The following is a 17,767-nucleotide window of genomic DNA, read 5'->3' on the forward strand; positions in this document are numbered from 1 at the left end:
GTAACTATCCAGAGCATTGCAATGAATTGTTAGCAGCTCGTGCATGAGCACAAGAACCTTCTCTGCTCAAAGTATATAACATTGTATCTAGTGATAAGATATTCTACCTCTACCCCCCCCCTAGAAATATTCTACGTGAGTGGAAAGGGAGAGACCAATGAGATGAGTGGAGATTAGAGCTGGCCCCGCCTCCCCTCCTGTATAAATAGACTGCTCGTGGTGTGAGTGTGTACAGTACTTCTCAGTCCTCTGTGGACCTGGTGCACAAGTCCTGGCCAGCAACACTTTGCATAGACTTTCTTTTCTTGTGCATCCAGCTGCCATGGATCTATCTACATCTCCTTCCTTATGGGCCTATGGCTCTGTCTGGGTCTTCTTCTCCCTCCTGGTATTTTTTAAGTTTTCCCATTCTGACATGATCCTAACCCCTGCCCTGCTGGTCTATTTCTTTCTTTTGGTGATCTTTGAATGGTTCTGCCACTTGTATCTTCCAATCATTCTGGGAATTGTGCTTCTCAGTTCTGCATGTTGGTATGTTCTGAATATTGCCTCTCCAAGGAGAATGTTACCAGTAGCTGGCAAGACTGTATTCATCACAGGTAAGTGACGTGCACAAGTATCTGACTTAAGTTTCTGGACTATGTTGGAAGTTGCCTGCAATGTTTTTGGGGGAATGTGATGTTCAGTGTAATTCACAGGCAGTTAAAACCATTTTTGGTCCCTGAACAAATGTCATCATTGGTCACTAAGTAATATCAAGTAGAAATGTACACTATAGGAACATGATACTGTGTAGGAAGTGACACTACTCTCCTGGAGAGCATTCAGTAGACTTAGTTTGAATGGTTTCACGTAAACTTGCTGTAACACATGGCTTTGTAACTACTCATCAGCCAATGACACTTTCACTGCAGGAGGTGTGACATACATGCGAGGGCTCACACAATCAGTTCATCTCAGTTCTAGCTATGTTTCCTTGTAATGGCTTACAAAGGTAACTATTAAGACTTTATATTCAAGATTGAGTGCTTACAGAAAACCACTGCTTTGTAAGTAATTTCTGCTGCCTTAATAACTGCATTTGGCGGGTTCCATTTGCTCAGGTTGTGGTAGAACAACACAGAAGATGCTATAAGGGTCCCATATATTCTGAATCAAGAAAAGTTTTCAATGTCTGATTACATTTAGAGATGAGTGGACCCGATGGTCAGGTCGGGTGCTCATCCCATCCTTAAAATTGACGCCCATTTCAACTAGGGGTGTAACCCTGGCCAATCCTAGCCATGGCTACTTGCCTGATTTATCTTGGAGGGAGATAAATATGTCATATGAGTCAGCTTTTTGAGAGATTTTTATATATTTTTTTTTTTTAATAGTTTTGAGAAACCCATTCCAAACTACTGCCTACACCTGTTTGGGACTAGAGTTTATTTACACAAATTGTGTTTATCTTTAGTCTGGAAACGGGTGTCCAAGAACTCAGTGTGGCATCACCCTAAGGGTGCTGTCAAACGGGACGTTTTGGCTGAGTTTGCATTTGCAAACAGACCAAACCGCACCCACCGGGGCGGGCTGCAACCTGATCGCATAGGGGTTTCTATGGAAACACCTGCGTTCGGGAACAAGCGGCCGTTTTTTTTGCATTAATGTAATGCGAGTCAGCCTCGGGTCTTGGCTGTCATGGAGACGGATGAGTGACGATCCTCGGCAAGATGGTGGCGGCCACCCCTACAAAGGTAATAATCTTACATGTTTAACCTTGGTAAAGAACAATATTGATTTTCTGAAATGGCTGCTTTTTTCCCATTACTTGTTAAACTGTGACTATTCATAATCCTTGTACTCTCTGAAAAGTAAATTAACTATGATTTATCATATGCTGGCGCATGGGCTACATGTGCCGGATATATTGAGAAGCTCTGGCCTCCTGATATATCTGGCTGGTGGCTACATCGACAGGTAATAATCTGCCAGGTCTTGCCTGCCATAAAAATTGCACTATAGGTTATAGCTAATATGCTGGTCCCCTTCACTCTGCTCTATGCCCTCTTAGTGTGGAGGTGGCATTAGTGGGTAAATAGCATTGCAACTATTTCAGGGTTGGTACGCCAGTTTTCTGGCATACAAGATCTGATAAATCGCCCTTCCCCCCCCTAGTTTCTCACACTACATATAAGAGATTTTTCTTTTGATCTAGAATCTGAGTAAACCAGAGGGAGGTATACAATTGTGCCTTAAAGGAAACCTACCACTTGTAGTGGCAGGTTTCTGATGGCAATATCGATCACCAGCTCAGGGTGAGCTGGTGCCGGAGCTTATTTTAGTTAGTGTTTTAAACCGCGGTATCGCGGTTTAAAACACTTTTTAAACGTTGTAGCCGGCGCAGGCAGGTACGCGCTCGGCGCTTACCGTGCACGCGGCTCTCATTCACTTCCTATGTAGCTGCGTGCACGGTAAGCGCCGAGCGCGTACCTGCCTGCGCCGGCTACAACGTTTAAAAAGTGTTTTAAACCGCGATACCGCGGTTTAAAACACTAACTAAAATAAGCTGCGGCACCAGCTCACCCTGAGCTGGTGCCCGACATTGCCATCGGAAACCTGCCACTACAAGTGGTAGGTTTCCTTTAAAAGTCTCTATTTTGCCCAAAAATGTGGAGTGAAGAAGACATGAATGAAAACCAACATCTGTCTTGCAAAGATACAATAGGAACAATGCAGCTGGCACATCGGGAAACTTCTTGAAACCTGGGCGTAGGTGCAAAAAAATGTGAAAATACTCCCAAAGAGTAAAAAACAATCCAAAATATAGATGCATGTCCCCCACTCATCAGCAGAGGAGCCTTCTCCAGGAACTATATTGATTCCTTGTAGTATAGACTTGTACCTTTTTGGCAATAGAGATCTGAAGAGTGGATTCCTTTAGTTTTTCCCATATTGTAGATTAGATTGTTAGACCATATTATATATTGTTATGTCTCTAACAGTAGGTTGACAATTGTTCATGTATTTACATAAAATCTAAAATATTGGCTATACCAGTGTTATACCTGCCACTGGTCTCTATATGTAGTACGTCTCTAGGGTTTCAAATGACATGGAAATTGGCAGAAATCTGCCATTTATTTACCCCTTGTGAGCAACAGGTTAGAAGAAATCGAAGTAGTCTGGCTTTTTATAGACAAAGGCGATATTCCAACATAAGTTGCGTAAAAGTTACTGTGATTATCGCTCTCTGGAGCATAGGTTTTTTTTCTTTTATTTTAAATCTGTGCTGAAACAAACTCACTATGTCGTGAACAGTTGGCTAGATGCAAGGCTTGGATAAGTTTGAGCCAAGACCTTTTATAGTCCCTAATGGACTGCATGGGAGAGTGAGAGGGCTGGCTGTGAAGCCAGATCACTGCAAATCTTCGTAGTCGATGCCAAAGCTTTCTCTTGCCTCTGCTGAACCCACACTTCGCTGTGCACTACTCTTTGCAGAGACCTCACACTGAACAGTGTGTTTCCTGACAAATCACCCTTTCCACTAGTAAGCATTTTTAGGAAATGTTTTGGGGATATTGGTTATAGTTTGATAGACTTAAATTATTATATTCATATCAAGTCAGTTTTGACCTTTTACAATTTTCTGGATCATGTCTTGCTTTTTTAAATCTTATCTGTTTAGATCTTAAGGATTCGACGTCATCTTTTTATCACCAGGACGGTGGTAATTACATTGGGAAATAATATGTAGGACTTTGAAGCATTGCTTTTCAACTATAACTCAATGAGATTACTTAGATTTGCTGGTGCATGAATATTTTAATCAAAATTGCATTGTGTAATATTGCAATTTTCATAGATTCATAAATCAATTTTTTGAGTTTCTCTAAGGCTATAAAGGCTTACACACCTCTGTAGATGAAACAGTATTTATAGCCTTATAGTGTCATATATCAAATTCCATTTAGTGGTTGTTGCTCTTTTTGGCACACAGCCAGTATAGTCTCCTTTTAACCTTAACTTCCCACTGGGTTCTAAATTTCAATGTGAACTTAGATGCTGCAGGTGAGCCCAACTCCACTACGTTGAAAGGAAAAAAGTTGGAGCACAAAGTTTGCTGTTCTGATATCTACAGGAATTATATAAGCAGTTTAATAGTGGTTCTACAGTCAGCTGCCAACTAAAGGTGTATTTACCAAAATACTGACTATGCATTTCTGGAATAAAGGAGGTGAAATCCACAATGATCATATTTAAGCAACAGTGCAGTCCTTGCTATAAACTCCCTGTACCCGCTTGCTCGCCAGCTGACATTTGGTGCTTGTCTGCCTGGTGGTACTCAGAACTGGAGCCCTGCAGTTTATGGTTAGTTGACACTTTAAGGGAAGTTAGTACTTCCTTAGTTCATAAAGGAGAAGACTCTCCCTATTAACCGCTTTCTGACATCAATCACACATGTTTTATGTACCCACACTCGCCAAGACGTCCAAGGTCCAGTTCACATAACCATTCACTCTTCAGTTTTTTTCAATTATTTTAAACCAAAACACAAGTCAAAGTCTTTCCAGCGACTCTACAGAGATAAGAAAAAATACTTGCACCTGTTCTGTTTGGCTACACCCGATTTTGGCTCAAAATGACTGAAGGAAATAACTGAAGAGGTAACAAAGATGTTATCTGGCAATAAGAATATATTCACACGAACGTGAACATGTCCTATCTTTCCCCAGAATACGGCACTGTGTGCCATACATTACTATGGACGGGGGCAGGGGTGGGCAGTGCTCACTTCGTCCTCCTCTCCCCCGCGGAGACGGGCGGCCACACATCATGTGAATGTAGCCAAATGATTCCACTACTGTTAGGATAGAAATGATCAGCTACCTCAAATGTGGCAAAATAATCATCCTGCATTATAATGATTTGGATGGACATTCTTTACACACATATACATCATACAGCCTTTAAGGTAGAATTTGTCCCCCAATTTATTACACTGAGAGTGCAAGGCTATATTTACAAGATTGAGATGGTTCTTGGATGAAGACTATTACTCCATCCATTTTTTCATGACCAAGATGTGTCTTTTTCCAGCTTTCAATACTATGAAAAAGTATATTTAAGAATTAAACAAATGTTTTTTTTCCCCCATAACCCATGCTATTTTTGCTCTCCAGAAAGGCATCCAGGCCTCTTCAATATGTACAGAGATACTGCCATAACAACCTCCTGCAACAGAGTTCCATAATCTAACTGCTCTTACAGTAAAGAACCTTTGTCTATGTTGATGGTAGAATCGCCTCTCCTCTAGACGTAGAGGATGCCCCCTTGTCCTGGTCACAGGCCTAGGCATAAAAACCTCTTTGTAGAGATCCTGGTACTGCCCATTCAGGTATTTGTACATTCTAATGAGGTCTCCCCTTTTTATACACTGGTGCTCAAAACTGTACACAATATTCCATGTGTGGTCTGACCAGGGATCTGTATATGGTCAAAGCTATGTCCTTATGAGAATCTATTCCTCTTGATAAATCTCATAATCTTATTTGCTTTAGTAGCAGCTGCCGGGCTCTGGTCACTAAAATTAAGTTTACCATCCACTATCCAAAAGTTTTACCAACTAATTGACTTTTTGTTTCCATGGCCCAAGTGCATAACTTTACATTTAAATACATTCAACCTCATCAACTATTTCTCTACCCACTCCTCAAGCTTCCACAAATCATGTAATGAACAAAGGTATGACTCGGTTCTCTACACAAGGACATTATATGATTGTATTATAGTCGAAGAAGCTGAAATTAATCTAGGTATTTGATGAGTAAAAGAGACAGAATGTAGGGAATTCATTAATCTGGCTTTGATAGTACAGAGCTGGATAACACTAGTCTTCGACTGCGACAGATTCATCATCGTGATGATGAACTTGTTGCAGTTTAAGTAGAACTAGACGGTCTTACCTGCTTTTAGCTTGTATAAACTGTGGACCACAATATTGGGCCCTCCGTGTTTTTGGCACATGGACTATTTCCACCAAACCATGCCCCCTTTACCTGAGACCACACCCCTGAATAAAATCCTGGTGCTGGGCATTAATGAATTCCCCCCCCCCCCTTCCAATGTTCTACATTTAAATCTGTATCTAAATGTATGTATAAAACGGTCTCATGTTATGGTAGTTGGCATTTAAATTAGAAAACAATTGCAAGAATTGTATGGACACACTTATTCAATTTAAAAATAAGTGGTAAATTTATTATAACCATTTTTGAAGACTTTAATCTCGTTCTAGAACATTCATTCAATATTCAAGAAAGTGTTTATTATGGGAGTTTGGCTAGATAACTGCAATACAGGCTGCAAGTTTACTATTGACTGGCACAAGTTTGAATGAAAACTGGAATAGATTTTTGTATACTTTTTATCAGTTGTTTAGAAAGTTTTGGCTTGTATTAATGGAATGGTGAGATATTTTGTAAGATCTAGACATAATGGCACAAAACCCAAAGGTTGGTTTGCCAAAATCCTGTCACATTAAAGCAGAGCTAAAGTTGTGTAATGACCAGTTCCAACTTTTACCTCTAACTTCCCCATTGCTTACTTTTGGTTTGTACTGCCTAGTCTACTGTCTTCTAAATTACAGTAGAGAGTTCCTGAAGTCATTGTAACAGAAGGGGATAATTTATTTAACTCCATTACAAGTTTGTAGAAATTTCTGAGACTGAGTAAATGCGTATTCAGTAAGGAATGGTATGATGGCTCACCGCCAACCTGCTGTGTTTGTTGATCGTTTTTGGCTCGTTTCCAAGGGGTATTCTGTCTAGGAACTGGCTGTTAGAATATAATTGCTGCTGCATACAGATTCCAAGAATTTATTTCCAAGTTACAGCTGTCTATTAGCCTCAGTGCCAAAAGCCTTCACTCTTCAGGGCTTTACACATAGTGAAAATCGTTTATTGACTAATTGATTTTATAATTTTAAGGATAGGGTGACGCAGCATAACAAAGAAAAAGGCGGAGTATACCCTGAAGCTTCTATTTAAGTCTGAGGTCTTGTATTTATGGGTTTTTGTCAATGCTGGGAATAATTATTTTTTTTTTGTGTTTTAGCAGAAAATGGGCATTTTTTTTTGGGGGGGGGGGTTGAGTTGTATCTCTTGAACCTTAAGTAAGTACATAGAAAACTTATTTTACAAAATATAAACTGCCTCAAATGCTCCAAATTACTATTTATTGTGTTTTAAACAAAAAAATACAGTATATGAAGGAAAGTTGGAGCCATAATGGAAAACCATGGCAAAGTGTGTATCCCAATATGAAGGACCCAGCTGCCCTTTAACTTTTCTACTCAAAGAATCTCAAATCTCTGCGTCAGCTGAGAATGGTGTGTTATGGTATCAGTCAAGACCTTTTCCAATCTTGGCAAGCAAAGTCAATGAAGGCAATTACTGTCTGACAGAGGGCAGCACAGTAAGACTGCTACTTTACTCCTCTTCCCTTTGCCGCAGTGCTAATCATAAAATGATCAAATATTGATTTCTGACAGTTGAAGGCTAACGCCAGCACAACATTGGCAAATAGTACATTAATGCTTGAAGGGATTTTTTACAGGCCGCACTGTCCACTTATTAACAATCCAGGCAAAAGGAGAGTAGTGATACTGTTTTCGTTCTGAAAGAAAGCATCCATGTTTCTGAAATCCTCTAAAGCCCTTTTAAACATATCGCTTAGAAATTTTAATAACTCATTTAATTCAAAAGTAACACGCTGCATAATGTTTTATGTAAAAAAAAAAAAAAAAAAAAATCATTATTTAGGTAACTTTGCAACTGCTAGGAAATTAAAAGAAAACAGAGCGTTTATGCGCCTCAAACTTCTGCGTACAGGGGAGTGGAAGGGGCCAGCTGCTGGTGCAGGCAGTAACCAGCTATACTGACTAATTATGTTTACATAGAATTAAAAAAAAAACAAAAAAAACCCTGCACTAGTATGCACTACATAATTATATTGTAAAAACCTATTTTCAAACTTACACCACAATACTGACTTCTTTGGATTATAGGAAGTTGCAGATTTTTGTAGGACCATATTACAAATGGATTGCAACAGTGAACAACCAGAAGGTACAGCCAATGTCTTACTATCTACTTCCAAAGCTTTCTTTTCTGGTGGTGTCTTGGTAAAGATAAACAGAGGAGCTTTGGCCGGAAGCTTAAACTCAGTAAGTTTCACTCGGTCCAACCAGGGATTGCAAACTTCAATGAAGTCACAGGGGTACAGAGAGTAAGTGGGATCAAAATCCTATCTGTCTTGCATTACCGCTTCCTTTGTCGGGTATGTATGGTTGCAGTTCCATTTCTGTCCTTTATTGGTTCGGGTGCTGGATTTACTGTCTGATTTACCCTTCCACGTTTTTGATCGTGTGTATGGGGTATAATACCAAATGGCTTAAATATTGAAATGGAACTTATTGTTCTAATATAGAGCAGAAGTGGAAATGCAACCATTCATCCCTGCTGATGGAAGACCTAGCAGTCTCGGTCTGTATCATGGTGTAGGCTTAAACAGTTTTCACAATATATTTTTCAGTGCGTGCTAGCGCAGGTGTTTCCTTTACTGTGATATACTTTAAAGCCGGTTGAATGGTATAACTTGCAATAAATGTCAAATTAAGAACTTGGTTACGATAAGTCTTGTATTGTGTTGTATCATTGGAGCATGAATTAACTACATTCAGCGAGTCACTTTCCACGGCGCAGAGGTGTGGGGGTGTATAAAGAGGGCTCATAGGCTGAGCCCTCTGCATACACCTGTGGGGTTTGTTGCATATTGCAGCAAACCCCCTCCGTTAATAACCACGGTCGGTACTTGCACCGATCACGTCTATTAACTCTCCTGATGCATTTAAAAAATGGCGCGTGGGCGCCGCCATCTTAGGTCAGATCGTTGCTTCCCTGAACGTCATCGTGGGACGGCAATCTGTTTCCATGATAGCCTTGGTTCTTCGTCAGACCTGAGGCTGCATGGTTTCTGCAGATTCATTACAATGAGTCAGTGCCTTATTGTAATGTATACTGTGTAAAAATGCTATATACTGCAATACAGAAGTATTGCAGTATGTGGTAGGAACGATCAGAACATCTAGGGTTAATGTGCCCTAGAGGGTCTAAGAAATAGTTTCAAAAACAATTTAAAGTAAAAAAACGTAAAAGTTCAAATAAACCGTAAAAAACTGACACAATAAGTATTGCCCTGTCCCAAAATGCCAGATCTATCGCAGGTCACCGCAGTTATTGCCAGCAGTGACCCCCCCCTCCCCATAACAAAAATGGCACCCAAATGTCTGAAAAAGCGACTTTTACATCACATAATAAATAGAATAAATAGTGTTGTACATACCTCAAAATGGTAGCAATGAAAACGACGGCTCATTTCGGAAAAAAATGACACCTCCCCCAGCTCCGTACACCAAAGTATGAAAGTTATTGACGTCAAAAGATGGCAAAAATTGTTTTCTGATACACTACACAATCGTTTAACTTTTGAAAATGTGTTAACACAAACCTATATAAATTTGGTATCACTATGATCGTACCGAACCAAAGAATAAAGCAGAGGAGTTAATTGGAGAGCAAAGTGGAAGTCTTAAACTGAGCCCACAAGAACGTGACACGAAAGTTTTATTTTTCAATTTTTCCACATTTGGAATTTTTTTCCATTTTCCCAGTACATGGCAGGGTATAATAAATAATGCGACGGAGAAGTTAAATTTGCTACGCACAAAATAAGCCCTCACACAGATCTGTACACGGAAAAATGAAAAAAGTTATGGATTTTTGAAGGTGGAGAGCGAGAAATTAGCAAAAAACCCTGTGTCCTTAACGGGTTGATAATAATATCTCTGACCTACAAAGCTTGTCTAATCTTGTACTCCATACTCAAATAGAGAAGACCGCCCAGAATTTCTAAGTATTACTTAATCGCAGACTGCAATCTAGCAATTAGACTGCATTCATTTCTCCTACATAATGTTCTATGTACATATTAATTATGAGTTATACAGAGTCATTAACCTACAATTGATGTAACCAGTACAGAATGTTTTGGCGTAGTGTTACACAGCTATAAGCTACAGGTGTAGCAAATGTGAACACAATATAGCAAAAGCTGGCATAAAACATAATGGGTTTGACACCAATGAAATGCTTCAAATGTGAATTAATATGCATAGAAGTAGGAAGACTTTTAAGAGCTATAATGAACTCTCTTAGGGTGCGGTCACACGTCGCATTTACTGCATGCGTTTAAAAACGCATTGCTACAGCTGAAGGGGTATTTCCCTAATTAAACAGCTGTTAACGCTTGCGTTTACAAAACGCAAGCGTTAACGCATTGTTAACGCATGCGTTAACATCGCGGTTAACGCATGCGGTTGTTAACGCATTGTTAACGCATGCGTTAACCGCGATGTTAACACATGTGTTTTGTAAACACAAGCGTTAACAGCTGTTTAATTAGGGAAATATCCCTTCAGCTGTAGCAATGCGTTTTTAAACGCATGCAGTAAACGCGACGTGTGACAGCACCCTTAAAGCTGTTGGGTCACTACAATTGCCAAGCCTTTTTACAGTTGAACGTATCAATAGCATTGCTGACTTTTTTAGGGTCATTGTAGGGATTTATAAGAACTCTAGTTGGTCAGATGTGAGTGTTTCTGAGCCAAAGAAGTTGCTTATCCATAATTGCACAATTTTCATTAAAAATAAAATGGCGCAATTGTGGGCAAGTGGCTTTTCTGTTTCAAAAAGACACTTCAGACACGCCCGAGTTCTAACAAATACCTCAGCCCCACTGTTTGATTCGCAGATTATAATTTATTTTCCTTATGTCAAACTAAAATGGGTATGAAAGAAATTCATAACAAGCAGGTTAAACTATATTTTTGCGTGACAACCATAACAATTTTGTAAAGATGACCCCAAGAGAACATCCCTGAAAGATGTGACAAAAAAAGCTAAGTATAACAGCAAAGCACATCTAGAGGGCTGCAAAAAGCTCTGCTCATGTGTCTACTGATAGAAAACCCAAACCCCTTGCCCCTTGTGCGCCACTATATGATGAAGTTCCATCTACTTGGCACCAACACATCTACTGATGTATCCAGCGGGCAGCTTAGCTGGCGTAGTACTGTGCTAGAACCTGCAAACATTGAGACCGGGTATAGCAAGTGCACAGGTGCAGGGAAAGAATGTCGCACACTGGCCCACTCCATCGCCAGCCACACAACCCTTTAAGACCCTCCATGCCCACTTTCCTAGAAGTGCAGTGAGTGAGGAAATATTTGCACGTTTTGGTGTTTCATTAGTAATTGGTACTATTTCAGGGCTTGCACACCGCAAAACTGGGTTCCTATGTCACCCATTAGGTGTATAGCTGCTTGTGTCTAAAGCTTACAGCCCATGCTAGTTACAGCAGAAAGAAAAGCAAAAAAGAAAGGAAGCTAAATCCTTTGTCACAAGCAGTAGGACTTAATTTAATATGACATTACTTTACCTCCTTGGGGTGGAGTCCACACAACTTTTGATCTCCTCAGGAAGGGAGAGATGTAATTGTCATGCAAAGAGAACTCTCTGTACTGCAGTTGTTTTGGGCATCATCACATCACCTGTGGTACAGAGCGTTCTGCCAACCTTCACCTGTGGATGGTTCAGTTAATGAGTTTGCAGTTACTGATTATCAGATGAGAGTATGTAGTCCTATATAAAAATAGAGGGACAACGTGGCAAACCAGTTCATCCAGTATATAAAATGACAAATCCATTATTTTTTAGTTACCCAGAAAATTTGTACTGTTCTCACCACTTTGAATTCTGCTGTGCTTGGGTAATAAATTCTCCCCAATTATATTTTGCAACATTTAAAATGTTTTGAAAAAGTGAATGTTGTCTGCTTGTTATGGCCTGCTACAGAATGGGTAGAAAACCTCTGTCTGTGATCTTCTTTGCATTGCAGTAGTGGAGCTGCTGTGGCTCCTAAACTTAAATCATTTTATATCAATGGGCGGGTTTTGCAGCCTGTACAGGATTTGTAGAAATCCCACCCAACAATGCTCCCAATTTGAATGACTAGTACAGTCGCTGACCAAAGCCAGATTAATCAATTTCGATATTTCATTCCAGTAAAGAGATGGTGTACAAATGGAGTAACCATTTGTAGGTAATATATCTTGCAACACCTTTTATAATTACTTCAGACCATGTATCCCTCTCTATCTATGAATACTTTGCATCATCCATTTTATTACCATTGTTATTATAAACTATTACAAGTTACCATGTATTTTATTCTTCATTCATACATTCACTATTATCATCTTATATACACAATTTATTTCACATTTCATATTTATTTCACATTCCATCCATCCCCTTGTATCTGCATGCATCCCTTCTCTGTCTATTTATTTTGAATTCTATTTTAGACATATGAATAGAGTGTATTTTTCACATTCTCACCACATTTTGCTCATTTGTACTTCTGTATTATCTGTTCTACCCTTGAACAGTTTATTCATAATTTTTTTTTTTTTTTTTTTGCCTCATGAAGACACCACTCTGGCGTTGATACTTGTTGCCTTTTTAAATATTTGTAAAAAAAAAAGTGAACCCCCCCGAATCTCTATTTTCCCTTCTGCCTTTCATTTCAACAATAGTAAAGCTCTTTAAACTTGCCCTGCTCCCCCCCCCTTTTTTTTTTTTTTTGTTTGTTTTCAGTATTCCATTTTATACTAGGTCCTTCCCAGCCTTGGGGCCAGACGCTTTTGGCTATGTTTTCACAAAAAAATCTAAGGGTTTTTTTTTTTTTTTTTTTTTCTGTTGCTTACTTCAGAGATTTCTCTTCTCTAAGGTCTGTTGAAAATATGCTTAATATCCTGTTTCTTTTTCTACAATCTGTTTGTCTATGGTAGGGTTGAAATGAGAAAAGACTGACCCGACCTTTGGCTATGTAATTTTGAAAATTAAAAAAAATAAAAATTTCTTCTTCCATGCCACATTTGGAAGTCTCTCTTTGAACCCTCACAAGTTTAGCTTTATTCCATAATTATATTGATATTTATTGAATATATATATGTTTAATACAATACGTCACAATTTTATTTGACTTTAGGTTACAATAATATGTGGGTGGATTCCATCTAAATCCATTATAAAAGTCTGAGCCCAAGGCAATGCCATATATGTTAATGATTTATGTCAAACTAAAAAGCACCTAACAAAGATTAATAGAATTTAGTCCTGCAGTGTTTCCTAAGTTTATATAGATATCACTTCAGGCTACAAAATGCAATGCACAAAATGAAACTTCTATATAAATAAAATTATCATTCATACTATAAACATAATAAAAAGTGGTAACCTGGACTCTCCCATACACCATATGGGTTACACCCACTAGTAATGTCCTTTCACTTAATCTCTGTTTGTCATCTAATATTTATCAATGATTCATACATCTAGGGTTTAACATTCATGACAAGTACAACTGCTTGTGCCACAAAACGAGTTTTTACTTGGTTACAATAAAAAAGATTGAAGTTCTAGCGTTTATATTTTTAAGAGTATGTATTCTTTGGATTTATGAGCCCACTGCTGAATGGAATTACTGCATACAGGCGGTCCCTGACTTAAGAACACCCGACTTGCAGACGACGCCTAGTTATAAACAGACCTCTGGATATTGGTAATTTACTGTACTTTAGTCCTAGGCTGCAATGATCAGCTCTAACAGTTATCAAAGGTGTTTGCAACTATGCTTTACCATTAATCCTGGTTCTTATGACAACCAAACATTTTTAAAATCCAATTGTCACAGACAAAAAAACAACAAACCTATCTTGTACATAACCTGGGGACTGCCTGTATAGGTATAAACCTTAGATATTCAACTATACACATTTTTCCTAATACATTTAACTTATTGATGCCTTATCTCTTCCTTCCCCAGAGCTCAGTGTACAAATAAAGATTAAGAACAGCTATCAACCCTTTACCCAACCCATTTTTTTTTTGATCTTTCAATATATAAGGAATGTCGACATTCAGAAGGTTGTTTATTATCAAAACCTCGATAGAGCATGGCAGCTGAATTTTTAAAATGTCCCTTATTACTCCGTGTATCTCATACCAAAAATCTTCAAGCACTGGGCAACTCCAGCTCATATGTTTAAAGTCTGCTCTTTTTACATTTTGGACACAAGACCAAATCCTTGTGTCCAATTTTGCTTATCTGTGCTGGTGTATAATATAATCTTTGAACAAAGTTAAATTGTCAATCTGTGATTCATGCTCAACGAAGAACAGACAATATTCTGATATACTTCAGACCAGTGAATAATATTATGTGGGAGTCCCCTTTCAATATTTCTCAGCGTTAAATACCATGTTCCGTGTATGTTCAGTATTCCAAATTTTATTTTATTTTTTCCTCTTGCAAACAAAATTTTTTTTATCAAGAAACATGTTATACTTAACATCAAATCGTGCTTTATCATGTGACTAAAGTGTAAGCGTCCCTTATCTGGATATAGGGAAAAACAAACCTACTACCTAAGGAGAACCTCCTTTTTTTTTTTTTTTTTTTTTTTTTTTTTCTCTCTTGAAAAAGCAACAATAGCCCATCTCTGAATAATTGTTCTACTTTTGTAATACCCAGTGATTCCCATATCTGTATATCTATCATTTTCAAAAACTCCCCTAAATATATATACCATATAGTATCCCATGTAGAAAAACATACCTTCCCTCGGGGTCAAGTTTAGATGACAATGAGCAAAAATCCACCAAATTGTGGATAAACCATCACCCCCGGGAATAGGTCAAAGGTCGAATGAAATTGAATAGTGGCCCATTTTCTTTTTACATGTTTAAGTTTCCTTGGTAAGGTAGGTCTCCAATAGACACACTATAGAGGGAAGGTGTCGCTGAATTAAATCAAATACTGCATATCTTTTCACTCTCTCTCCAAATCCCTGCACGTTTCATGTAAAAACTTGCACCATCTTAGCTTCTCATCAAATAAAAAAAATGAACGGAGAGGGGAACCAAAAAAAGGTCCCCCCCCCCCCCCCACAACTTCCAAATGTGTGCAGTAATTCCTGCACTACTCATACCTCCTAGCAATCTACAACCCCCACCCTTGCCCCCCCTCCAATAACTCAGGCAGCACCTTGTCTTATTATATTATTAAAATCCTTTAGACTCAACCCAACGAAACCCTGGTAAATTAGAGCTTCGCTGGAAATGGTAACAAATAAAATATCTTGTGCCAATTTTTTTTTTTTTTTAAATTTGCGAAGCTCTTCCTTTTTAATTTTAGAGAAATCCGGGTAGCCCAATATTTTGGTATTTTATATGTGACCTCTTTACTTTTACAAAATTCACAAAGAATTATGTCCCTGTCTCTTGCAGACAACATTTTTTTTTACCAGAATGGTTCGGGGATAAGAGCCAGGTATGAGTTTATGACCAGTCCGGGCTGAATAATCAATCCCTGCGGAAAACATTACGTCCCTAGGGTATCTATGATCCATGATTGAACAAATTGAAGAATGCCCTTTTGTTCACTACCCTCTGGGAAGCCCACCCGTCTGATTTTGCCCTTCTTGATCTACCTTCTAGATCTCATATTTTATCCTTTAGTGTTTCTTTTTCAACCTCCATTTTAACAATGGTTTTTTATTAATGTCTGTTGCTCTTTCTATTTTGGTAAGCCTATCCTCATGCTCCTTCAGCTGATCATGAAATTTACCCAAATGCTCCCTCATGAGACTTATATAATTTCTTGTGGTTGTTATCTGGTCTTGTATATCTTCTATTGACAAATTCTTTTTTTTTTTTTAACTGCAGACAGAATTTCCTCCCATATTGCGGGACTAGTTTCTCTCCTTTCCTGGTTCTCATTTTGCAACGGAGCAAATCTAGTTCCTACCTCCACCTCAACATCTCTTGAGGTTATATTGTTTTTATTAGGGGGAGATTTTAAATATTTGTCCAATCTAGGAAGATTTTTTTTTTTTTTTTCCCTTATCTTTTGAAAGGTTAAGTCCCGTGGGCTTTCTTGAGCTACCCTTGGGCGGCATGTTATCCCCCTGTTGCACCACAATACAAAATTATACAAACTGTTGAGAATTTTGTAGTTGGGCCAGAAACCCTTATCCAAAATGCTTCCACCCGTCCCCCGCTGCAAACCAATTAAATGGAATACTAAGTCAAAAGTTATCACAGGCAATTAAACATGCAATAAGGCGCAAAACCAACAAATGAACACTTATATGGCCCTGTTAAACGACCGGGCAACAGAGCTGAAGCTTATAATAGGTTGTCCAACATCAGAACCTTCCTTATAAACTAAAGCGTCAGCAGAAAAATTTCAGTTTTTGCATGAGCACTCGAAGGGCACAGATAAACAATTCCCCGTCGGTCCGCTCATTAAGTCAGTTATATTATTTTTGTGTGTGTGTATATATATATATATATATATATATATCCATGGTCCCTTCCGGAGGGGGGTCTCCCAGTTTTCCTTTTAAAGAGAGTAGAGCGCAGTTCTAATCTCCTCAGCAAGGGCAACTAAATGCCACCGAAAGCGGTGGATATTATTCTCCTCTTTTGTCATACAGTTTTAAGACAGTCAGGTCTCCACGTGCTTCCAAAAGGAGACAAATCGAAAGAAAGAGGCAGACTTTACAGGGATATAGAAACCCAACAGCTATCTTCCTCAGATCAGGGAAAAGTTAGGCATAAACATCAGTGTTATTCGGATAATGAAAAGGTATACTTAGCTGCCCGGATACTATAGGCACAGCAGACTCCAAGATGCGGTGTCAAAATAACAGAACACAACAACGATTAACAGTACTAACAATAAGAGGTCACTTAAGACCTAATCATAAAGGTAACTCCACTATGCCAGAGTGGTCAGAGGTGGCCCTCACAATTATTGAATAAATACCAAAAAATAGACGAAAAAAGGGAAATCCATACCAATAATAATCTTATAAAATAGAGAAACTTTATTGATTGATTCTTTAAAATGTATTAAGTTCCAGTGTATGAGTTTTTGTTATGTGGTGCAGTACACATTACTGCCATTAGGAGCTGCGCTCCCTTTGCACTACTCCATATACAGCTGTGTTCCCTTACCTGGGTTGTTCATGCATTGTCTCTCCTGGAACTTTTTAATAGATTTTAAAGACCTGCTGCAATTGAAACGCGAGTCAGGGTGCACACCAGGTAATATCATGTCCTCTGTTTGGTCACATTAGCTTTCACTTAGTCTGTATTATTATATGTGTTTATCACTGTTCATGATTTAGCTTCTGTGACCCCTGTCATTACTACAGGCAGGGCAGCCATCAGGAAATTCGGGGCCCCATACAGCAAAAGTGTCTGGGCCCCAACACACCCCAAAACCGAACAAGCCTCCTGCCCCCCGCAGTGACCTTTCACAAACAGGGTTTGAGGCCTGTTGCTACGACAAGGCACACTCTTCTGGTAGATTGCCAATAGGAGTCATACTTTTGGTCAAGTATATTTATTATAGTGCAAATATGGCATCAAAAACTAAAGCATGGTGAACAGTAAACATATAAAAGTGTTTAACAGACAACATATAACAAATATAACATTATAAAGTGCAATTGCTAGGGCCGCCACTATCTTTTAATGTTTTAATAAAGAATTGTGTTAATTACCAGTGGGGGTGCTCCAGTGCACCTAAGGGC

The 17,767-nt window shown here is 38.7% G+C and overlaps 1 protein-coding gene across 1 annotated transcript in view; it reads left to right on the forward strand.

Moving 5' to 3' along the window:
* The first annotated feature begins 231 nt into the window (after nucleotides 1-231).
* HSD11B2 (hydroxysteroid 11-beta dehydrogenase 2) overlaps nucleotides 232-17,767 on the forward strand; it is a 44,343-nt gene continuing 26,807 nt past the window's right edge. The window contains exon 1 of the mRNA XM_072117719.1: nucleotides 232-599. Within this exon, the coding sequence (XP_071973820.1) occupies nucleotides 323-599 (277 nt within the window). The 5' untranslated portion in view covers nucleotides 232-322. The remainder of the gene's footprint in view (nucleotides 600-17,767) is intronic.

Source organism: Engystomops pustulosus, chromosome 7 (assembly GCF_040894005.1).
Source record: "Engystomops pustulosus chromosome 7, aEngPut4.maternal, whole genome shotgun sequence".
In the NCBI taxonomy this organism is placed as follows: Eukaryota; Metazoa; Chordata; class Amphibia; order Anura; family Leptodactylidae; genus Engystomops; species Engystomops pustulosus.